Here is a 22,251-nt window from a genome sequence, read left to right as displayed (position 1 = left end):
TGTCACACTCATGTTCTTGCTGATTAGAAACACTTTGTTAAACATGGGTTAGTTGTTTAGCTCTGCACAATGACTACAGCTTTTACCATTCAAAAGGAATTTGTTTTGGACATGAACCTGGGTCATTCTAGAGTTCTTGTGGGGCATCTCAATAAGACATCTAAACCTTTAGTCCAGTTTTTCTTAGTACCTCTACCACTTTGTCTCCAAAGAGAAAATCAAATAACCAACAACTGTAAACCTGTAAAATTATTCACTTAGATTAAATCAGTTATGAAACTGTTACTATTACAATTACAAAAAGGGAAGTAATATAAATGGAGATGTGAGAGCACAAGGTGCTTGTGAGGTTGATGGTGTACCCTATGCCAGACCTACCAAAGCAGAGTGAAGTTGTAAGTACACACATCAGTGAAGGAAGTGGCAGGTCACAGCATAGCTACATGAATGTTTGGAAAAGCTTCTCCTTTTGAGTGGTAAATCTTGGCTTATCTGATGTAATACTGTGTGATACTTTAATGCCCAAAGGAATAAAATTGGCCTATGCACCACTGAGGTTCTTTGGGGGACAGAAGTGACCATACCATCATTTTGACAAATGGAATGTACTGGCCTCATCATTGTGGGTGATCAGTTAACTGCTTAGCCAGGTGCCTTCATTTCTACACTGTCCCTTTCAGTCAGTGGAGAACTTCCCCTTTCTCCTTGGGTGAGCTTTGCTATATTGCTGAGTAACCCTTCCTTTGCCAGGACTATATAAGGAGTTTCACTCCTGCCGGACATGGTTTTCAGGTTAAGCTGTCTGAGGTATGGCCTGTGTGTCATGTGTTAATGCTCAGTTGTGTCCTGGTTCCCATCCAGTTCCTGGAGACTGGCTTTGAACTGAAGCACCAGCTTAGAGTAAGATCTCAGCCTGATCCCTGAATGACCTGTGGGTATGATAATGCATATATATATACGTGTGATTATAACCTCTGGTTTAAAATAACATGGTAGGGCAACTTTTTTGTTACCTGACTCAAGTTTTTTTTAATTAATTCCTTCATGTTTCTTTTTTCCAATTATACTGATGTCAAGATTTAATAATCTTTGAAACACTGTTCCTGTAGGACAGAATGTGGAAATATAACTCCATATAATGCAAGGGTGGAGCAGGCATGTGTTCAGGCATCCTGAACAGGATATGCTGGCAGAAGTGTCCTGGAACTACCTTTCTCTTAATTCCTGCATTTAGCTCACTTGCAAAGCTAATTGGATATAGTTTCTTCATGTAAGCAGTAGCTTGGCTTGCATTTCTACTTTGTTTAATGACTAATCTCTTCCAATCTATATATGTTTAATCAGGAGATGACCTAGGGCAGATAATAGGTCTGCTGCAAATGCTGTTCTACTTGCAGCATGTTGTGCTAAGCAACAGCAAATCTGTTGAGAATTCTTGTAATGCAAATCCCTTTCAAAACACTTTTACTGATAGTGAGAAAACGTGTCAGATTGTGAATGGCTGCCACCCTACTCCTTACTGACTTGATGATTTCAAGAACTGTTTCAGGGGTCAAATATACCCATACTATATTTATCCATGATAGTTTCCACTTCTCAAGCTGCTGCTAATTCAAGAACTTCCTTTACTATTACAGAATTATTTATAGGTTGGATAGTTTTAAATGATTTGTCCTAGATATCAGACCTATCCTAGATCTCGTGTACTTTCATTCCTCTTTTTTCCTGTTTCTAAAAATACAAATCTCTGTATAGATCAGATTTCAAATTGCTGTGTCTGTCTGTTAAATCTACATTTTAAAAACATCTGTCTATGTATGACTATACACATGTAGATTCCAGAAAGGACAAGGGGTCTTGCTGAAGCAGTGATGCAGAAGGCCTCTTTTTCATTTAATATTTGGGAAGAGGAAACAAGGTTTTTTGCATGGCCATTTAAAACATTTGATATCTATTAAGACTGCTGCTTGCTGGTGAAAAATTTAAAAGCCCCTGTACTTTTCTGCTTGTTTTGTGAAGTGTGACATTAAGAGTATCCATCAGAGGATCTTTCCATCGTGGTCAACAGGCAACTCTGCTCCTCTAAAGGTGAATCTATTCCAAACTAGTAAGTCATGCCTGGTAATGGGGACTGTCAAGTTGGATGAATCTGCCCACTGACAAAGGACACACTGTCTCGTTACGGTGCCTAGCGTGATGTCCATGTTCGTGCTCCGTGAGATCACTGCTTCTCTGATGAAGGAGAGGGCAGGGGGTTGGCTCTGCCAGCCCAGGCTGAGGAGTGCCTCAATGCTGGCTCTAATTGTATTCCTGTGGTGAGGAGCTCAGAAATGAGACACGAAACAACTGCACTAAGCTGCCTCACTGGGGGGAGTATCAGGAGGTTTTTCATGTGGTAGCCTGTTCAACAATGCCCCTAAACAGACCCACGCAGGGGGATGGCTGTCATTCTGACCCAGGCTATTTGTTTCCTTCTTGCCTGATTATTGAAGATTAATATTCTGCCTTCTTGCCCTTGTAATATTCTGGGCTTGAAGGAGCATAGGAAGCAGCATATCCTATCAAATAAAGTGGCAGGGAATGATTCTTGAATGCTTGATCATTCTTGTCACACTGTTTGACCACTCTTTTTGTGTTGTAAATGTGCAGTAAGACCTTTGATCCCTGAGCTGGTCACATTAAGTTCACTGCTCAGGGTGAGGCCCTGCTGTGCATTCAGTGAAGTTTTTGTATCTGTGGAAAAGAATTAAGGGACACAGACTGCTTTGTGCAAACCAACCTGGGAGGATAGATGTGCTCTGGAATTAAGTTCAAGCTGTGCCTCTGTAGAGGGAGTGGCATTGCTGTGCAGATTGGCTGCTGCTGCAGCTGAACACAGTTTCGCCTTGCCCTGTTTGCCGAGCTGGGTGGATGCTGGAGACGTGGGGAAAGTGGATAGGTGCTTGGACTGGTTTACCTGCCATGGACAGGATCCTCGATGAAACACAGGAATCATCATGCTGTGAAAAGGGGAGAAACATGCCCTGTGCTTTCTGTGACAAAAAGGGAGGGTGTGATGCTCGCTGACAGCTCTTCCTGGCTGGTTGCACCTCTGCACTGGAGGAGGAAGAGAAGAATCAGGGCGGTGATACACACTCTCATGGTGTGAATTTCCTGTAGCGTAGGAAAGGATGCTGTTATCTCTGACAAGGCCTCCCACAAACCCAGTGGGAACAATTGCAGCCACTCCTTACTTGAGTAACCTTGAGTGACTGCTTAGTGCAGTCTGCAGTGAATAGCTGCATTGTGATGGGTTTGGCTCACTTCTGTTCTGCCAGGTGTTTCAGAAAAAAGAATCTCTAAATGAAGATAAATAGAATCAGTAATATAATAAAACAGACAATGACAAAGGACAGTTGAGCAGCAATCAAAACTCTATGCAGGGACTGGAAGTTTGCTGTCATGGATACATGCCCATTTCTGGGTTATTTTAATTGTGCAGCTGATTTATAATTCAGAAAAAGACAAAAGTATGTTTTAGTGGAAACCCCCCCATCATACTTATTGTTTTATCTAAAAATAAATGTCATAGTTATAGCAGTTTTTCTATGATTGTGAAAATTCTTTTGTCTTACGAATATTACTTAGATGATGATAAAATAATTTTCTAGTAACTTTTGAGAAAAATCAGCTACAGAAGTATTTCCTTATTTATATCCCTTGCTGTAGAAGCTACCACTCTTACCTCCTTTGATTAATTTACCAGCTCAATTAATCTAGGTATCCTTCCTTTGGTTGTGCTTATAATTCCTTTTCTTCTTCATTCTGGGAAGGACCAAGACATAGGCACAACCTACTTATATAAGGAAGCTGCATGGTCTGGTGATATGAGAGAGAGAGAAATGTGTAATCACTGTAAATGGGGAGGCCAGATTCTTGAGCTCCTTCCTTAGCAAATCTGTGCTGGAAAATGGCAGCTTAAAATAACTCAGACCAGTGTCTTTGATGCAAACAATTATCTTTTTACTTCCCAGGTATAGACTGCATGGAGAAAAGAACCTAAAAAGGCACATTTTGCATGTTGTTCTTTACTACCTATGATAAATTTTTTCCCCTGTCACTCCATCTTCTGTTGAGTAGGACAAGACTATAGGTTACAGTATTTCTTTTAAATATCTGTTAATGATGACCCTCCCTCCCCTGGGCAGCCACTGACAGCTGGTTCATGCTTCTCTCCTAGAGAACAATAGCCTCAAGGCTTTAGTTCCTGGCTTCATTTTGGCTCAAGTTCAGGAAAATATAAGATATGCAGAGGAATATTTCAGTGAATAGCTTATCCTTTCTTTCTCCACTGCTGTTCAAATTTAGCCTTACTTTTTGACTTGCTTTCTTTCATGTTTTTCCTCTTAAATCAAGGAAGGATAAAAATTTTATGCAGACAAGGTAATAATGACCAGGTGAATTGAGATGCATGTGTGCTTTTCAAAAACAAATTAAGAAAATTTATCACTGTCATGTTTCTTAGTATGAAATGTTTTGCAGTAAATTAACTAATGGTTTAGTAGCATGTTTAAATTATCACGCCCAACTATATTCTCTCCTGCTATCTTATCCAAATTATGAGTTGAAATATAAAGAAGAATTTTAGGTAGAATTTTAGCTGTAGAAAGAGAATATATTTTTCAAGTTTAATATCTCGAATGGCTACACTTATGTAAGTTACTTATACAAGTCACTACTTATTTTCATGAATTTGAACCTAAAATTAACAAAGGAATTTGTGCTTTCATTCAGCATCTACTCTTGCCTAGCATCGACTTCAACTGTGTAAAAGCTGTCCTTCTTATTTTAAACAAGCCAATTTCTATCTTCTCTTCTACTTTGGTTTCACGAAGTCTGGCTTATATAGGAGAAAAATTTGAAAATTTTCTGTAATCATTGCACATAAGGCCTTGGTAACTATGTGGATAATTAGAGATATGTTTCATTGCCTGAAGAGGTGTGTGGAGGAGTGATTAAAGCTAACATATACCAGGAGGAGGCAGCCTTTCTATATCAAGATTTTATAAGGAGATTATAACTACTCTGACGATGTAACTGCAGAAACACATGACAATATGTTTGATGTTTCATACAGTAAGTTTATATCCTTCTTACATTATAAAATTAGTCATTAAAAATACTACCACCCATTACAGAAGAGATAATGTGTTACAAGTATGCACCTAAATTTTATGAAAGCACTTGATGTAGGTAAATCACACAGAGAGTGATAGGTCTTCATGGTGCTTGTGCACATCCACCTTTGGGTAAAAATGAGGAATTTAGGAATCTGTTCTGATCCAAACACTTCATGCTAACACTTACTGTGATTTTGCAGTAATATTGCCAATACAAGAGAAAAGAACTTGTAAGGAAATTTCAAGACTTGGTTGGAAACTAGCTGCACACTGAAAGCCAAGGCTCTGCTCTGAGGTAATTGTTGTTCTCTAAATAGAAGTTAGCTTCATATTTGGTAGACACAGTGCCAACCCTTTACTCCTCCTGCAGTTTACCTTGGGCTGTAGTGGATACTCTGCCTTCAAAACATAAGCCTCGCTGCTTAATTTGGACAAGCCCAAATAGCATTTAGCTACTTGTTAAACCTCAGATAAGGATTATGATTATTGTTTAATCATGTGTAAAAATGAACCAAGAAGAACAATAATAGCAGCTACCATAGCTTCCCTTCATCAAGGCAGAGCCAGTATTGTCTACTGGGAAAAGTGCATTTCACTTGTGCATTAATCATTTACCTGAATTACCATGTGAGAGGTATAATCACCAAAAAAGGGAAATGTGTTCATGTCAGCTGTAATTTCTGCTATTGGGGCCAAGTTCTGTTCCCCCTCCCCACCCCACTTCCCACCATGGAATCATAGAATGGTTTGGATTGGAAGGGACGTTAGAGATCATCCAGTTCCAAGTCCCCTGCCGTGGACAGGGACACTTTCCACTAGACCAGGTTGCCCAGGGGCCCAGCCAACCTGGCCTTGAACACTTCCACTGGAGTCCTAGTAAGCCCAGCAACTGCATGCAGATCTCTAATTTCTCCTGTTTGTTCCCCATGCCACGTGCATCAGCGGAGAGTTGTTTTCAGAGAGGCACTCAGTTGTTCCGGTTATCTGCAAAAGGCATGGAAACCAAAATCATGCCACCTGTCTTTCCCCCACCCCTGCATCAGCAGGAAAAGCAATCTACACTTCCATGAATGAAATACCCTTAGGACTACACTTTTTATTCCAGATTTTGCAAGTGTATCCAATACATTCAGAAACTGTGCTTTCAAATAGATGAGTTTTTTATTTTTTCCTACACTGTTTTAAATTATAATAATTACTTTTATGATAGATTTTACTTGGTTTTCAACTTTACTGTTTCAAAGTGTGGCTACCAGCCTCACATCTTTTTGGCAACTTGTCCCTGTAGTCCCTATGTAGTTTGAATATTTCCATGATATATCAGCATACCACTGCAAATGTATTAAGTCTATATGACTGAAATATACGCATTGTATAGCCATAGTATTTACTGGCATTGGCAATACTTGCTGTTGTCAAACTTGGAACCACAGTTTCTTCTTTAAATGAATTTTAACTTTACCTGGAGACATGATAGCTACTAAAAAACCTCTACCATTCTGTGGAATTATGTTTACCACGAATATTTTGGGAATCTACTCTTTCTCAAAGATGTTGATAGTACTGGTTTTATGGCTCAGCAGGCCATGTTATGAAACTATATAGCAGGAAGAATTCTCCTTAACTTTCTTGGTGAGTCATCCTCTCTCTTGAAGGACACATATTCTTTGATTTGTTTCACTGCAGGAATGAAAGGCTTTAAGGTTTATGTGTTGGATACAAGATTGTGGATGCTCTCTTTTATTTTTCTCAGCACAATGCCTTTTCCCTCTTAATTTCAAGAATTCAAATGACGAATTGAACACATTTAACAGTCAGGAAGAGGTAATGCTAATTAGTTTCTGCTTATTTTAATTCATATTAGCTGGATAAATGCACCTTCAGTTCCTTGTCTGGCCATATGCTTTTTGTGTGTTCTTAACCTGCCTTTGTTTTAGTTTATTCTGTATACTCTCTTTAGGGTAAATAACCAAAGGAGCTATCAATCTCATTAATGCTACTTCTGTATCATAGGGAACCTTCAGGCAGCACACCTGCCAGTGGATACAGCTTTGCCTAATGCTTAAGATGTTTGGTCCTTTGTGCTCCAGAAAAGCCCTATAGCTGTACCTAGGGCTGTACGAGCTCAGCTCACCATCTGTGTAGACAACACATTTGGTCAGGAAGGGCAGCCTTGACGTATCCCCTGTTGTCATAGTCGCTGGTCTTAACATAGTGGATACCACATAAACACTTAAGAGAGGTTCTTAAGTGCAACATTTGCACTATTGCCTTCTAGAAATAGCATATGAAATAATATTTATTCATTTAAAATTCTCTGCGAGATATCAACAAAGATGTTTCTTGGCTTTTATAAACAACAACCAAACAAACACTAAAGGTTTCTTTCTCTTTAATGGAATTGTTCCACATTGCATATCTTTAGTCAAAGAATGCAGGACAGCCCATAATACATTTTCACTGGAGTATGACTCCCTGTGTATTCATTTGTTTGGTAGGTAAATAAGAAAGGGCGTTTTTCCAAGGAAGGAAAGATTAAGTCTCCAAGCCGAGGGTAACTGCTGCTCTGAATCTTTGAATTCCCTTTTTGGAATTCATTATGGGATTGGGAATTTTTGTCTTTTCTTCTGTCAAGGTCGAGAGTATATGACTTAACAAGAACCAAGCCATTGAGGCCATGAGGGAATATTTTTTTCAATTAGGGCAAGAATCCTTCTCAGTGGGAATGGATATGTGACAGTAATTTGCAATGTTTGTTGGATGTGGAGTTGTCTTCCAAGTGAAGCAGTGAAGGTCTTGAAGATGTGAACTTCTGTTCTGCTCTTATGGTGCTCTGTTACAAATGCTCAAGAGCTGTTTAAAATCACACACGCACCTGCTTGTAGGCTTGGAGCAAAAAAAAACTCCTTAGCAGAGCAAGGCTCCTGTTCTTTTCATCCCGTACAATAATCCTCACCTTAGGGTATAACTTCTTCTCCCTGCAGTCCCTGTCCTCTTCCCTGTATGTGAACATAAGCAATGAAGCCAGTGGTTTGTATATGTCTGTGAACTTGTTTCTCTGCAGCTGGCTGAGCCCTAAATAACAGAGTGGGTTCATGTGTGCCAACCTTTTACAAACACTCACTTGAGGACATGTAGCCAGGGTTTGCAAAGTGATACTTCAGAAAGGTAACAGAAGACACAGTAGATCTTTTTAAAGTACTTTTAGGCTCTTTCCTGAAGCAATGACCAAGTATGAGCACCAAAACACCCCATGGGGAGTGTTGTCACATGAATGTTATAACCTTGAAAAATTATTACATATGATATTATTTCTCATCCTCACAAGTCATATTTAGACATGTACAAAGGGTGACTTGATGAATGTCTACTAAGAACAGCTGTAGTTGAAATTATTGGGAAATGTCAAAATGCAGTATGACAGCATACACTCCGCTGTATTTGGGTTCTTTCGTATTATACAATGATAGGAGAAGCTGTTGTTTTTGTGTGTCTTTTCTTATTCTGAAGAGATAGGAAATATCCAATACCTCCTAAGTGAAAACAGTCTGCTGAAAGATTCACTTTTACTGACTAGCGTGTCAGTGACTTTACAACACACGGTAACAACCAAAAACGGTAAGTCATGAACATGAGAACCTTGAACGTCAAAGAAAAGTAATAACTATATAGACTGCAAATTCTGTAGATTTTCTGATGAAAAAGTAAATATTCCTCCCCTTCTGATTGGTGGTTTTGGGCTTTTTAATTGCCACAGACTATTTATTTCCACCTGAATCATACTGTAGATCTGTACATCCGTTTGAACGAAGGAACAAATAAAAGGAAGCAGATCTATGACTTGGCTGACCCTGTGGAGGACACCTCAGCATTTGGAAATTTCTCAGTGTCAGCTTTTGGCAAGAACACGTGTAGTACATGAAACAAGCCAAATTATATCAGTCTTATTCTGCAAGATCAAGTCACTTTTACATTTTAAGTGCTGAGGTGTCCCACAGTCTCTCACCTCCATGGTACACAAAGGTATGGTGCCTTTTCTTTTGTTCTGGTCAAGCGCAAATATTTGCACACGGGAAAATGTTTTAGCTCTGCAGACCAATAGATCAGCCATCTGCCTGGAAAAGGCAACGCCTTTCTGCATGAGACGGATACATAGGGGAGGATCCTGTTCTGTCAGTTCTCAGATTCCTGTGCCTCACCTCACTGACGTTAAGTCCACGTTTGTTTGACTACTCTTGGTCTGATTACAACAGATAAGTCCAGACGGTAAAATGGACACGGATATGTGAACAAGTGGCAATAAAGTTTGTTTCCCAGAATGCGTCGTGTTCATAGTAAAGGCAGAACACAGAGAGGTCTTTTTGTGTAAAACATGTACATCCACAGGTGATACTGTATTATGCTCCTGTTAACATTAACATCCAACATATAGTATACAGGATATGAATTCTGTAAAAGCACACAGTCTGCACAGGTAGGTTTTCTCAGCTATTGGTCCTTATACTGTGACCGAATTTATTCAGTGTAAAACAACTTCTGCTCTCACATCCGCATTTTCCGTCTTGTTTTCTCCTCCTTCAGCTCTAACACAAACAATGGAGGTTAAACAAACCCAGTTGGTTTAGTTCCAGATAACCAAGGAACAAAAGGAACAGTTTCCAACTCTTTCTTAAAAAGAGAAGTAAAGAATATGAATAAAACTCTGCCCACTAATATTGTGAATAAATCTGTGTGGCATGCAAGCAGACAGAAAGGGAAGAAAAGAGAGACTAGTGTATCATGCCATTTATTATGCCGTTTATTTCAGAAGAAAAAAGGGGAAAGAATTGCACAGGTATTGCACAGGTTACAGTCTTATTATCTTCTCCTGGAGCAATGGGACTTTAATCTGAGATCTGAGTGTCTGTTCCATCAGGAGAAATATTACCTGGCAAAACAGTCTTCAAAGAGGAGAAGACAGAAATACAGTCACAGCTCTAAAATTAAGGATGATTGTTGAATGAAGCTGTGAATAAAAAGTACATGTGCAACATACAGGGTGTTTTTTTACCTGAATATCTAGCTCCACCAAAAGGACTGGATCTGAATCTTTGAGAATCACAAAAATTTAGTCTCATTTTGGAAGGCTGAGAACAGATTTCAGCCAGCTACCTACAGGGATTTCAGAAAGGAAAGAAGAGGGTGAAATCCCCCTTAGCCACTCACCAAAGAGATTTCATCCGACCCAGTGGTACTTATGTGCCTGTGACATCTCTGGAAAGTGGCTGCTCTCTGCTTGAATAAGTGGTTTGTTAAAACTTTTACAAACTTCTATTTCAGTAGAAAATATTGTTCTAGATTATAGGTGTAATCAGTATCAATAACACCTTTGGAAATTCATCCAGATTTTCTTCAAATGTTAGAATAACATGCATTGCAGTGTAGATCTAAAGACTAACTTTTGTTCAACAACGAAGTAGGTAATCAATGTATTATTCTGAAAATTTGGTTATTTATTTTATTTCATTCACACAGTTTATTTCCTGTTTGCTGACTCAATATTAAATGTCAAAAATAAGCAAAACAACAGTAGCCTTTTAGGCCCAGGCCTTTCATTGCTTGTTTCTTCCACAATCCAAATAAGTGGTAATTCTACAATTTATTTTCTCTTGCAGCACTGAGGTAAGACAGACTATGGAGTTTAGCTTTCCTGAGCCCAAGCAAGTTCTGGACTGTGGTTCTGTATCACAAATCTTTTGGGATTCCAGCTTTTTGGATTCTTAACAGACATCTCTTTGCTTATGAGTGAATCCACTAAAGGAATAGAGAATTTTAAATTAGATTTGAAGGGGATAAAACCATGTTCACTAGAGATAAGCCTGGTAGTGGCTCACAAATATTTGAGGGACGGTGTGCTAGCGAGGTCCTTTGGTCTCAGTGGAGATAGGGGATGGAGATCCACGAAGCAGCAAAGACACAAGGGTTATTGATGTGTTAGAAAATATGGAAGTGCCTGAGAATGGTCATGTAGGGATCAGGGCTTCTCCCCTAAAAATGTGGCAGGATCAGTAGCCCAACTGAGGTGCGTCTACACAACACACGCAGCATGGGCAACAAATAGAAAGAGCTGGAAGACTGTGAAGCTGGAAACTATGGTGTAGGTTGCCACCATGGAAACATGGTGGGATGACTTGCACAACCGGAGTGCTGCAAAGCATGGCTATAAGCTCTTCAAAAGGGACAGGCAAGGAAGGAGATGTGGTGGGGCAGGCCTATTTTTTGGGGAGTTTTTTGATTGTCTAGAGCTTGATGATGTTGATGATAGGGTTGAGTGTTTATTGGTGAGAATTGAGAGGAAGGCCAGCAGGGCAGATGCGTGTCCAGAGAAGGGCAACAAAGCTGGTGAAGGCAATGGAGCACGAGTGTCATAAGGAGCAGCTGGGTGTACTGGGTTGTTTAGCCTGGAGAAAAGGAGGCTGAGTGGCTGTCATGACTATCTTGTGTCATCTCTGGCAGCTAGCTCACATCCCTTTCTCCTGAACATCACTGGCATGCCTGCAAGAGCAATGCCTACAGACTGGGAAATGTTGCCAAATCTGGAATAGATAAAGACAAAAATGAGTAGAGCTAAACACAAATCAAAGGAACATGATTTCCAGTTTAATTTTACTTCTAGCATTTTCCCTATAGGTTAAAAAAAATCATTTAACGGATTATTAAGATATTGTTATTATTAATGACTAATACACTAATTTTTTCCTCTTCATGTGCAGGTAATTTATCACCACTCTGTTGGAATATACACTTATATCCAAATTTTAAGTAATTCTGAAGACATAGATAGGTGCAATATAACTAATTAATGACAAATAACTACTAGGTATTATCAATTAGCAAGGCTGTGCTGCAGAAGTCCTTCCTTCATCTTTTATGTGTGTATTCAGGCAGCCCCATAGGAAATGGCAGGTAGCACAAATGACACTGGTGTTTTGCATGTCACACAACATACATGGTGCTGCTGCAGGTGAATTGATGACTATTTTGCTCTAACAAAAAATTACATTGCTGGGATAATAAACTACTTCAGCTTTTTACTCAAACAGGTGTCCACCCTTGCATAGGGAAATTTTCCAAAGGCCTTGTATTTACAGATTATCTCAATAAGCTGCCACCTTCATAGTGGAATGCTACAGAAAGAGGGAACGACCTGGGATGAGTTTCCCATGACTCAAGTGCACTGTTTAAATGAAAAGAGCTAGGAAAAGCCTCCACATTTTTCCTATACGAGACTTTACAAGCATCACTTATCCTCACTTAAGAGTGGGGTTCTGGGACTATTTCCTTCCATCTCTCTTGCTTCACTGTATCTTTATCATAGCAAAACCTGTAGTTGCTCTTTGATGGTTATCACCTCACTGAGACCACATGCTCAGTCTGGAATGTCTGTCCTGTTTTCAGCTATCGGAACAATAGTTAAAGGATTATACAGGGGAAAGCTAAGCCCAGGTCACTGGTTTTTTTCTGTATAAGCTATTCCAAAATCTATCAGAAGAGCTTTCTTGTCTGATTTGACACCAAAGTTTATTTTCTTTTAACAAGAAATAAGTGTATAAAGCAGAGGTGCACTAACAACTAACAAGCTTCTTGCAATAAAAATTAAAATGGAGAGCCAACATGCAGCTATTCACTTATGTAATAAATTGCAACTAGAGATCCAAAAGATTGTTTGTAATTCCTGATCAGAAGTCATAGCTGACTTAATAGGGTCAGAGTTGGATTGATAAAATACAGATCAAAGTTGCCGCACCTTAAACCATCACTTTCAGTTATTCAGATAACTAATTTCAAAGTGTTTAATATATTTATCTTCTTGTTTTGCAAATGAGTGTGATAGTCTTTCTGTATTTGTTCTCCAAATTGTTCTTAAGAAATCTGATATACCAAACTGCTTGGTAAGAGTTCAAAATTCTAGTAGAGACAGAGGTGCAGCTTCACCTCGTAGAGGTTATGGTAATTTCACTGTTGCTGGTCACAGTTCAGTCTGAATGAGGTGTAGTGCTTTCTTCATGTTCTCTATTACTGAAAGAAAAATAAATAAGAACTGTAAAAATATATTAAAAGTGCATTTGTACAATTAAAACCCCCCTTCCTACTTTGATTTAGTAAATTGTTCACATTGAAATTAATTCATGGTCACACATTATATTTTAGAGCTTTCTGTTGTGAAAATTCTGGCATTGTTCCTAAAGCAGAAGGTAAAAAGTTTAATGAATTAGAATGTTTAACTTAAAGGGATTTGACAAGGCCCCTTTCAACTCCCTCATTTTTCAACAGCAAGCCTGGTAATCAGATGTGATGTGCATATTTGTGGTGAGATATTGCACTGGTGTCAGATAGATGGTATAGAGTGAGGACTGGCTGAACCTGAAAAATCACATTCCTTTCTGAAATATGTGTGTTAGGTGATACCGAGGTAAGCACCAGCATTTCTTTACTGATTCCCTCCCACCACTGGCTATTTATATTGTGCAGTTGGATACTTTTGAATGTCCAAGTATGACTTGCATAACTTTCACTGTTCTTCAGCAAACTGCTCAGATCTTGATCCTGAAAGTTCTCACCCACGATCTTTCAATTTTTCTTGCCTCAATAGCCCCAATGAATTCAATGGGACAATAGGTGTGATTGTTTTGCTTGAACAGGTTAGACCATTATAATTTATTGCAAATGCTCACCCACAGTATTTATTCTTTACTTTGAGATCCTAATGGATTCTCACGCACAAATGGTTGGGATGGGGTATCCGGCTGCTTACAATGTGAAATGCAAACTCAACAAAGGGGCACTTACAGAATGGTATGTCTTGTGGTTCATACGTGTAAAGCCGGTTGGAGTATCTTCCTGTGATATCAGCTCGTACTGTGAGAGATGGGTCTGAAAAAATAATTGTATTAATCACTGCCTTCCATTCCCACAACAGCTGTGGGTGACTGTGTGGCACTGCTTTGTCAGCCCTGTTTCTGATTTCATCAACGAGGCAATTATGAGGCTGTTACGCTCTGTTCCAGCCAACTGCTCTTTACTTGGAGAAATCCTGAACAAAAGCTTATGCTTATTTTTATATTATGCAGCTGTTTTTAAGTGCTAGGTTACACATGCATTTCATCCATATTTAAAGGAAAATATCCTGTTTTACAAGTTCTGGGTTTACATCAGGAGAAGCTAATTTGGCTGGATGCATACACAGTGAGGGTCATGCATTCCTAAAACAATATTAGCATGAGCTACCTAGAGACTTCAGAACCAAAATCTCATGATTAATCTTAATGTTCTCAGCATGGAAACAGGTTATTGTGGACATATCTTCCTCCAGTTTCCCTTCCAAGATTTTTGGTAATTAACTGAGTCCTGTAACTGCACTGCTCTCTGTCTGAGTGTGGGCTTCATCTCACTGAACTTTGGCTGCCACTAAAGAGCTAGTCACTCTAGGCTTCCTGTTCAATCAGTGAAAATGAACAGGCACTCTGGAGCATAATTAATTTGATCCATTCCAGAAGTCTGCTTTACAATGGGATAAATCGTTCCTTAGATGCCACTGACTATTGATTTATTCTGTGGTAATATCCACACTATAGACATCTACGTTCAGTCAGATATTTGACTTTTTCAGTGAACTTTGTCTTGTAACAGCACTAGCAAGAAGCACGAAGAGCAAAAGCCCAGATGTTAATAGATTTTTAAGCATCTTGTCCCCAGGTCAAAATTAGGTACCCTCCAGAACACATCTCTAATTTAAGGAAGTTTACAAGGGTCGAAGTATGCAACAGAGGCAGTGATCTGTTTGCCTCTTGCAAAATTAATGATTCTGATGTCCCCAAAGGAGAACACTGGCATAATTCAGATATCACATCCTTGAAGATACATAAATATTGTACATACCTACAAACATGATTCGAGGCACGTATTGTCCATCAGGTGACAGGTTTTTATCTGTGGTTTCATGCTGGTAGAAAAATGAAAGCTAGTTATTAAAATACTTCTGTATATTTTGCTGAGTAGTACCACCTGTGAATAACCTTGTACCAGAGGACAAAACTGGATAGGTATTACTTGTATGTAAATACACATGCACAAATGCCTCTACTCATATAACTAAAATGCCAGAGATATTAGCTAAAATGACATGAAAAAGCAAGACAAAGAAAGAGAAAACACAGACCATAAAAAGACACCAGTCAAATCGCCCCAAACCCTTCATACCATGAGATTCAGCATAACAAAGTTATTTTGGGCCATTTCCTGTATTTCTTCATTTTCTGCAAAAGCTTTCTTCAACGCTAGAAAAGACAGGATAAACTTTGAAGTCCGTCTCAAACTCTGCCTTTCTGTCTGCGTTTGGGCACCATATTGGCCAGAGACTGACCACATTGTTCCTGACTCTGCTGATTCACATTCCTGAGGAGACACTTAAGGGCTCTATGACTGCTTTTGGGGGTTTTTTGACCCATGGCAGTACAACCTCCCAGCTGTGAAAATGGAAGCTCTCTTCTGTTATTTATGAAGCCTGTCATCTCAATGGATACCATGTCTTGGCTTGACAAAAGTGCATTATTCTCAGAAAATTCTTGTTAGATCAATTTCAACAGCCCTATCCTCGCCTCCTTCTTTAGTTACCAGTTCAGGAGACCCAAACAATATTAAATCTGTTTAATGAGTCAGTAGCAAATCTGTGCCTCTTAATTTAAACTGATGAGTGCTGCATTTGGGATAGCAGTACAGCAGCGCTGAGTATTTTTCATGTTCTTTATTGGGTAGTTTCATAGTGGAGTTTTTGTAAATAACGGTAATAAATTCTTCAATTTTCAGATACATTTTCATTTGCCTGTTTCTTTAAACAATTTTCCTAAGTGTAAGGTAAATATATGGATAGGTTCAGTTTCTTATAAAAATATTCACAACATTTTAACACACAAAAAATCAAAATTACCTTGGCAGTATTGACAGTCTTCCAAATGATGAATTACCATCAGTGGCTTGTTACTTTATTAATAAGAATAAAACATGTAGTTAGATGATTTGACAAGTAGGCAAACGGATGATTTTACTAGCAGACTGAAAAAGGCAAGTTGTGTTTAATCCCATATTACCCCACAGTAAAACCATACAGACATTCAGTAAAGTATTACAGATATTTTTGAGCAAGGGAAGGGAGCTTAAATACTTCATAAAAGAGAAACAGAGAAATAGAGTTTCTACATCTAAATAGGTTGTCTATAGTAAGAGATTCTAGAAGAAAGAAACAACAGTTCCTCCATAATTTCATTCCCAGATAATAAATAATCAAACTGAAGAGCTATTTAATGTTGCTTGGGTATGAAGTTCTCCATGATTAAGAAAATAAAAATAATCTGTATGAACAGGAATAAAATAATTTGTATACAATTTGGTTTATCATCAAATACTTCCCATGTGCTTTAAGTTTTCTTGAACATGTATACAGTATATTATTTTTTTTCTGTAAATATTTTGGTAAAGTATCAAAATTTTATATTTTGGATGTCAAAACAAAAAAATTCTCTGCATTTTCTCTTGTATTTTTTTTTTAAACTATATTTACTGTTCAGCAAATCAGTTACTAATCCTTGATCTGCTATCACTGTCAAGAGTTGTTAGTTTCTAGCCATTTTCACCTATGATACATGATATCAATTGTCTTTTATTTTAAAAATAATTTGCCTTTAATTTAGCAATAGCTGTTGCTACACTATTGTGATTTAAAATGAACTGTAAAATATATTTGAATAGATGTGGTTATGAATTCTCAAATATATTTTCAGCAGAGTTCCAGAGAAAATTCAGATTGGAACTTCATTTCTACCAAGAGAGTGAGAAACTGTAAGTATATCATGGACATATTCCAACTAATAAAATGTTGGGGAAAACATCAGAGGCAGCATATTTCCATGTAAGAACAAATGCAACTGATTTCAAGGAAGTAATCAAAGGTACATGATATTAAAACACAACAGATGTAATTGAAAAAATTATGGTATGTATTTATCATTGTTAATTCAAATGACAACACTGCTCTTGTGACAAAGAAATAACAGCATTACATTGTCAGCTCATAATGTTACTTCAGAGTCATAAGATCACTACAAGGGCTTTTATTTATAGACAGTCTGTTTTATTTAACTGGGTGGTCTGCAGATCAGCTGTCACGGTGTTGCTTTGTTCTGTTTTACTATAGTATATTCCAGCACGTCAGAGTAACAACTTTGTCTTCATACTACTTTTTAATCTCTTACCTTTTTTTTGCTTGATAAAGCCCTTCTTCATAAGTTTGTACCCAGGTAATTTCATCTCCCCACCCTAGAAGTATAACAAGCGGATTAGCTGGTGGCCAGGAAAGTAACTAATAACAAATTCCTTTCTTTTTTTAATATTTATCAACACTTGTACACAAATAAGATTTGGATTTTTTAGTCAAAGGTTCTCTAACATTATGGATATACTAATTCTACATCTCCTGATAGGTACATTGAAAGATCAAAAAACCCCAACCAAACAACCAACCCCCCCAAAAATCTCAGCTGGTTATGTATCCAGCTCAGGTTCTTTGATAGACTAGCTGGCTATCTTTCTAAATGCTCAGAAGTCCCTAAATGAGCACCCAAATCCTTTATATCTTTTTGTTGTCTGCTCCATATTTCCTGTTGACCCTGGGACTTAAAGAGAAGCTGGTATATAAAAGAGAGAAAAATAAAATATGACAACTCGAATAAGATCAGCTTTAATATGAATGTCATTAGAACAGTCTTGGGTTATAAATTTCATTCCAAAGTAATGAACTTCAATCCCTGGAGTTGCAAGTACGTAATTTAATTAAATAATTTCATAAAAGAATGGCTGTTAAATAAAAGTCTCCACCAAAACAAAATCCCAATACATCATCAGCTTCATAGCTCATCCGTAGCACAGATCTCAAAAAGCAAATTGTCCAGTTGGTTTTACGCCTTCAGCTCCCAAAGGTGTCAGCCCCTCTGTATTAGATCCCTGCATCCTAGGCAGTGTGGCTCCATTCATGACAGCCCTCATGGGAATTGTAGACAATTTGTGGATCTGGACCAGGTTAGAGCTCTCTTTCTTCTGTGCGGTCTGGACAGTGCTTGAACCAACCCAGATTTGCTGTTAGATTTCTCACAGGAAAATTGCTTGTGATTCTACTGGATCACGTCTTTCTTCAGTAGACAGATCTTTCTGGCTGATGATGGGATTCTGGCATGCTGACCAGTGCCTTTCCAACCCTGGCCACAGTCAGCTGCTGATGAAGGCATGTACACAGAGGAGTAGGAGTCATTTTCGAACAGGTTTAAGTATTCCCCTTTGATCTGTGAAAATTACTTGTAAAGTGTGCAAGGCATCCCGAAGGGCCTGAAATCAGAATTAGAAAAGCAACACCTGCTTTCTGTCACTGCTTTTTTTTTCAAAACCACCAGAATGTAAGAGTTTTTGCTATCTTCCTGTGCATTCAGGCTTAGTGGGAACAATAAATCCTAATCTACATACTGGGTTGATTATAAACTTTCCCCCAGGATACTGCTTACAAAAAGTGATTTGAAATTTCTCTTTGGATAGTCCAGGTGTTGCATGATTTTGTCAAGTGGTCTTGGAGCAATTAGGCTCAGATGGAACCTCTGTGACATGTGCAACTTTGCTAGAAGAGGGAAACCTCAGATGTGAGCTGTGGGATCTGCAAGCTTTGCACAGTTTGTAGAAGAGGTCATGAAGGGAGATGGAGATATTTTGTGCTTAATACTTCCAAAAGGAGATGGAATATGGAGAAGGGGGAAAGAGCTTGCTGAGCTTTTTTTCTACTTGTATTTCTAAGGGTTGGTCAGACATAAATTACTTGAAACAGGGTCTTTATTTAACAACCAGGCTGAAAATTATGCACCAAGAGGAAGTGAATTACTCACAGTCATGCTTTGCAGTGGATATCTGATGAAAATTAAAAGGAAAAAAAAAGTCACACAGAAAACCACAACAATGGTTCAAGTGGTTTTGTGTAGAAAAATGGGTCTGTAGAAAAATTGTCCCATAGCAACTGAAATTATGAAACTGTTTCAGCAGTTGGTAAGTTGCCATAATAAAATATCTTTCAAATGGCATATGAAAGAATATTTTTTCTCTGATAGTCCTACAAATACATCCTGATTTGAGAGACTCAGTTTGGGTTATTTGCTTCTGCTGGGTCAATGTGAGTTACATAAATTATGCAGCTTATATGAGGCCCTCAGTCATAACCTTAAGAATAAAGTGGTGGAGTGAAATGACATAAAATACAAACATGCATTACTCAGACTGTCACTTAACACTAGAGAAACACACCTTGGTGAGTGTGAACGTACATTTAAAAGAAAAATATTTGCCGGCCCATATGGTGAGGTAAGGATGTAACTACATACAATAAATATACAATACCTCTTGACAGTGTCTGAGGTGCTCGTTTTTCCTTTTTAATTGCCATTGCAAGGTTGGAAGTGACTGCAATTAATAGAAGGGATAAGGCCAATGTTGAATGGAGCATTATTTCCCTTTCAATGCAGCAAGGAAACTGGAAAACAAACAACTTTAGTCACATGGATTTGTCACCTCGCACAGTGTAAATCAATGTGTTAGTGGCATTCTAACAATCTATACTTCAGAGACAGCTTTGGTTAGTTCTAGAAACGCCTGCTTTTGTGAGAAAAATGCAAAATGGAAATACTTAATTTTACAGTGAAACACTGCTATCAGCTGTCAAAATTAGGCTGCAGGGGACTGTTCTCATTTGATTTTTATGGACTAGCAAATGTTGTAACACTACATCATGACAATTTCAAGACAGTGCTATAGGTTTCTTAATTTCAGTGAAATATAACAGCATGGGATTTCTTTTTATATTAGGGGTTTTTTTGGCAAAAGATGTCTCATGATATCCTCGTTAATCAAATAAGAAAATTGTCAAATATTTGCCTCCAAGTATAGTACATTTTAAATTGGCAAATCCATCCAAAATGTAGAAATTGCCATAATTTTTAAGGTCTGCACTCTGTGAACCAGGATGTTAAAGACTGTGAGGTAAATATCAAAGAAATTTTCAGCAGTTTCTCACAATGAAAACTTGAAAAATTTCCCTATTCTTCACAGCTTTTTTACACTGACTTTCAGCTGAAGTCCTTCTGAATAAAACAATTCATCTATGGTCCTAGCTGCTTTAGTATTCTCTTCCTGACAAAGATCATTATAAGAAATTCAGTAACATCTATCCTTGATAAAAGTCAGAGAACAGAAGGAAGAGTTGAGGAAAGGCATTAAAAATCCAATTTTTTTTTTAATTAATAGGTCTTTTGGTCCAGTGCAATCATATTTAGGCATGAAAAGTCTGATATTCAGGTGGATACCTGATGGTTTCAACTGAGTTAAAAAATTTAATGCATATAGCCCAGAATACTACCCAGTCTTATCAGTTCTCACTAGAGATTCCATTTTTTGGAGGAATGATATTCAGTGCGGAATTATGACTCTGAGCACTGGCAAAAGAAAAGGTTTCATGTTTTTTAGGACTGAAAAGCAAGAAAAGTGATGCTTTAATGAATCTCTTAACATTGCAGAATCATTGTTAGCAGTTAAATTTCTTGCGAACAAGTTAAAACTCCGTTTCCAATAACTGGCAATCTCAATCTGAGAAAAGCATTCTATTCATGTGGAGAAAAACTTGTGTATTAAAATATGCAAAAATTTAGGAAAAAAATATCATCTTGTAGTAAGAATGTTATATTTCTGAAAATTTTCCCTATGTTGCTAAAATAATCAGTATATTCATTATAATATTTTTCTCTTCAGTCTTGTCCCAAAACGATTCCCTTTACCCACACATGGCATCACAACTGTAGAGTTGTTCTTTGTTTTACACTCCCCTAGGATCATTCATGTTGGCTACTCTTGACTGAGTTTTAGTAAGGAGTCTCCTTTGGAGCTTACTTATTATGCTCAGTAATGTGATGATTGGAGATTATTGAAGTTTAATGAGAAAATGAGAAGTTTTCCAGTGTTTCCTAAGGCGAGACTGTAATTTTTGTTTAAATCTGGGGGATGAGAATTTTTGAATATATCCTCAACAAAAATTCCATTCAAGTTTTCCCCATGTTTGTGCAAACCACTAACTTCAGTCAGCTAAGGCAGGTCACTACACCATACTACTATAGTCTTGAAAAATAAGTATTTGTAGCAATTCTATGTGAAAATCAGCAACTATCTTTAGTATCAATTTACTAATTAGTTGTTGACAATCAAATTATCATTTCTATTAACATGTTAAAATTATATTTAAACACGAATAGATATGGTTTGAAATCACACCAGATAATGTCTTTTTAAGGTAGACATGGAATGTGCAATTCAGTTCTTTCTTTCATTATGTATTCATAAAAAAATCAAAATGTAGATCTCTTCAAATCACAGGTATATTTATCTGAAGCTTAATATTTGATTATCATTCTATTGAAAATCAGTAGGGTTTTGGAAGGATAATTTATTGAGCTGCAGCTGGAGACAGTTTAAATTTAATAATCTGAATTTTTGATACTACATGATACAACATTAATTAATTGATTTAGAGAAAACAATGACAGATAACACCATATAGATTGCCTTCAACTCTCTGCCAGAACAAACATTTGCTAGCTAATCTCTATGCATCTATCAATTGTCTTTTTGTATAACTAACTTTGTAAGCTATTTGTGAACCAAACCTCATTGCTGTACTAAAGGGGAGTTAAGAATGAGAAATATTTGCTCACCAGCAGCGATCAATTCTCCTGATTGAAGGTCCTCTTCCTGGAACTGGTTAGTTAAAAATCAGTGTGATTTAAGCACACTGTGATTTAAGCACACCTGAGCTGTCCAGGTCTCTGTGTCACAACAACAGTGCATTCACCTGGGAAAAAATGAGAGGAACCTTTGAGCTGAAAAACAAATTAGTGTGTTTCCACCCTCCCCCTTCCTTTTCTGCCATCCTTCCAACTTTCATCCTTGTGAGTTCCCATGCTTATACACTGAATCCTTGCAT

At 37.8% G+C, this 22,251-nt stretch overlaps 1 protein-coding gene across 1 annotated transcript; it reads right to left on the bottom strand.

Moving 5' to 3' along the window:
• Positions 1–13,032: 13,032 nt before the first annotated feature.
• AGR3 (anterior gradient 3, protein disulphide isomerase family member) lies at positions 13,033–22,020 on the bottom strand. Its single transcript, XM_032701537.1, has 8 exons — positions 21,983–22,020; positions 19,623–19,755; positions 17,447–17,510; positions 16,126–16,178; positions 15,399–15,475; positions 15,078–15,141; positions 13,989–14,072; positions 13,033–13,217 (listed from the first exon to the last, which is right to left on the bottom strand). The coding sequence occupies exons 2-8, from the start codon at positions 19,726–19,728 to the stop codon at positions 13,168–13,170; spliced, it is 498 nt and encodes a 165-aa protein (XP_032557428.1). The 5' UTR covers positions 19,729–19,755; positions 21,983–22,020; the 3' UTR covers positions 13,033–13,167.
• Between the last annotated feature and the right edge of the window lie 231 nt (positions 22,021–22,251).

Source organism: Chiroxiphia lanceolata, chromosome 1 (genome assembly GCF_009829145.1).
Source record: "Chiroxiphia lanceolata isolate bChiLan1 chromosome 1, bChiLan1.pri, whole genome shotgun sequence".
In the NCBI taxonomy this organism is placed as follows: domain Eukaryota; kingdom Metazoa; phylum Chordata; class Aves; order Passeriformes; family Pipridae; genus Chiroxiphia; species Chiroxiphia lanceolata.
Note: the sequence above shows the minus strand (reverse complement) of the source record. Positions and strands in the feature narration are given on the sequence as shown.

What these genes read in the sequence shown, in the direction of transcription:
- AGR3 (XM_032701537.1), bottom strand. Translation starts at nt 19,728, where the DNA reads ATGCTCCATTCAACATTGGCCTTATCCCTTCTATTAATTGCAGTCACT. An exon ending in AGACTGTCAATACTGCCAAG is followed by an intron (nt 15,476 to 16,125) that starts GTAATTTTGATT and finishes TGTCTTTTCTAG; the next exon opens with CGTTGAAGAAAGCTTTTGCA. An exon ending in ACCACAAGACATACCATTCT is followed by an intron (nt 13,218 to 13,988) that starts GTAAGTGCCCCT and finishes TTTTTCTTTCAG; the next exon opens with TAATAGAGAACATGAAGAAA.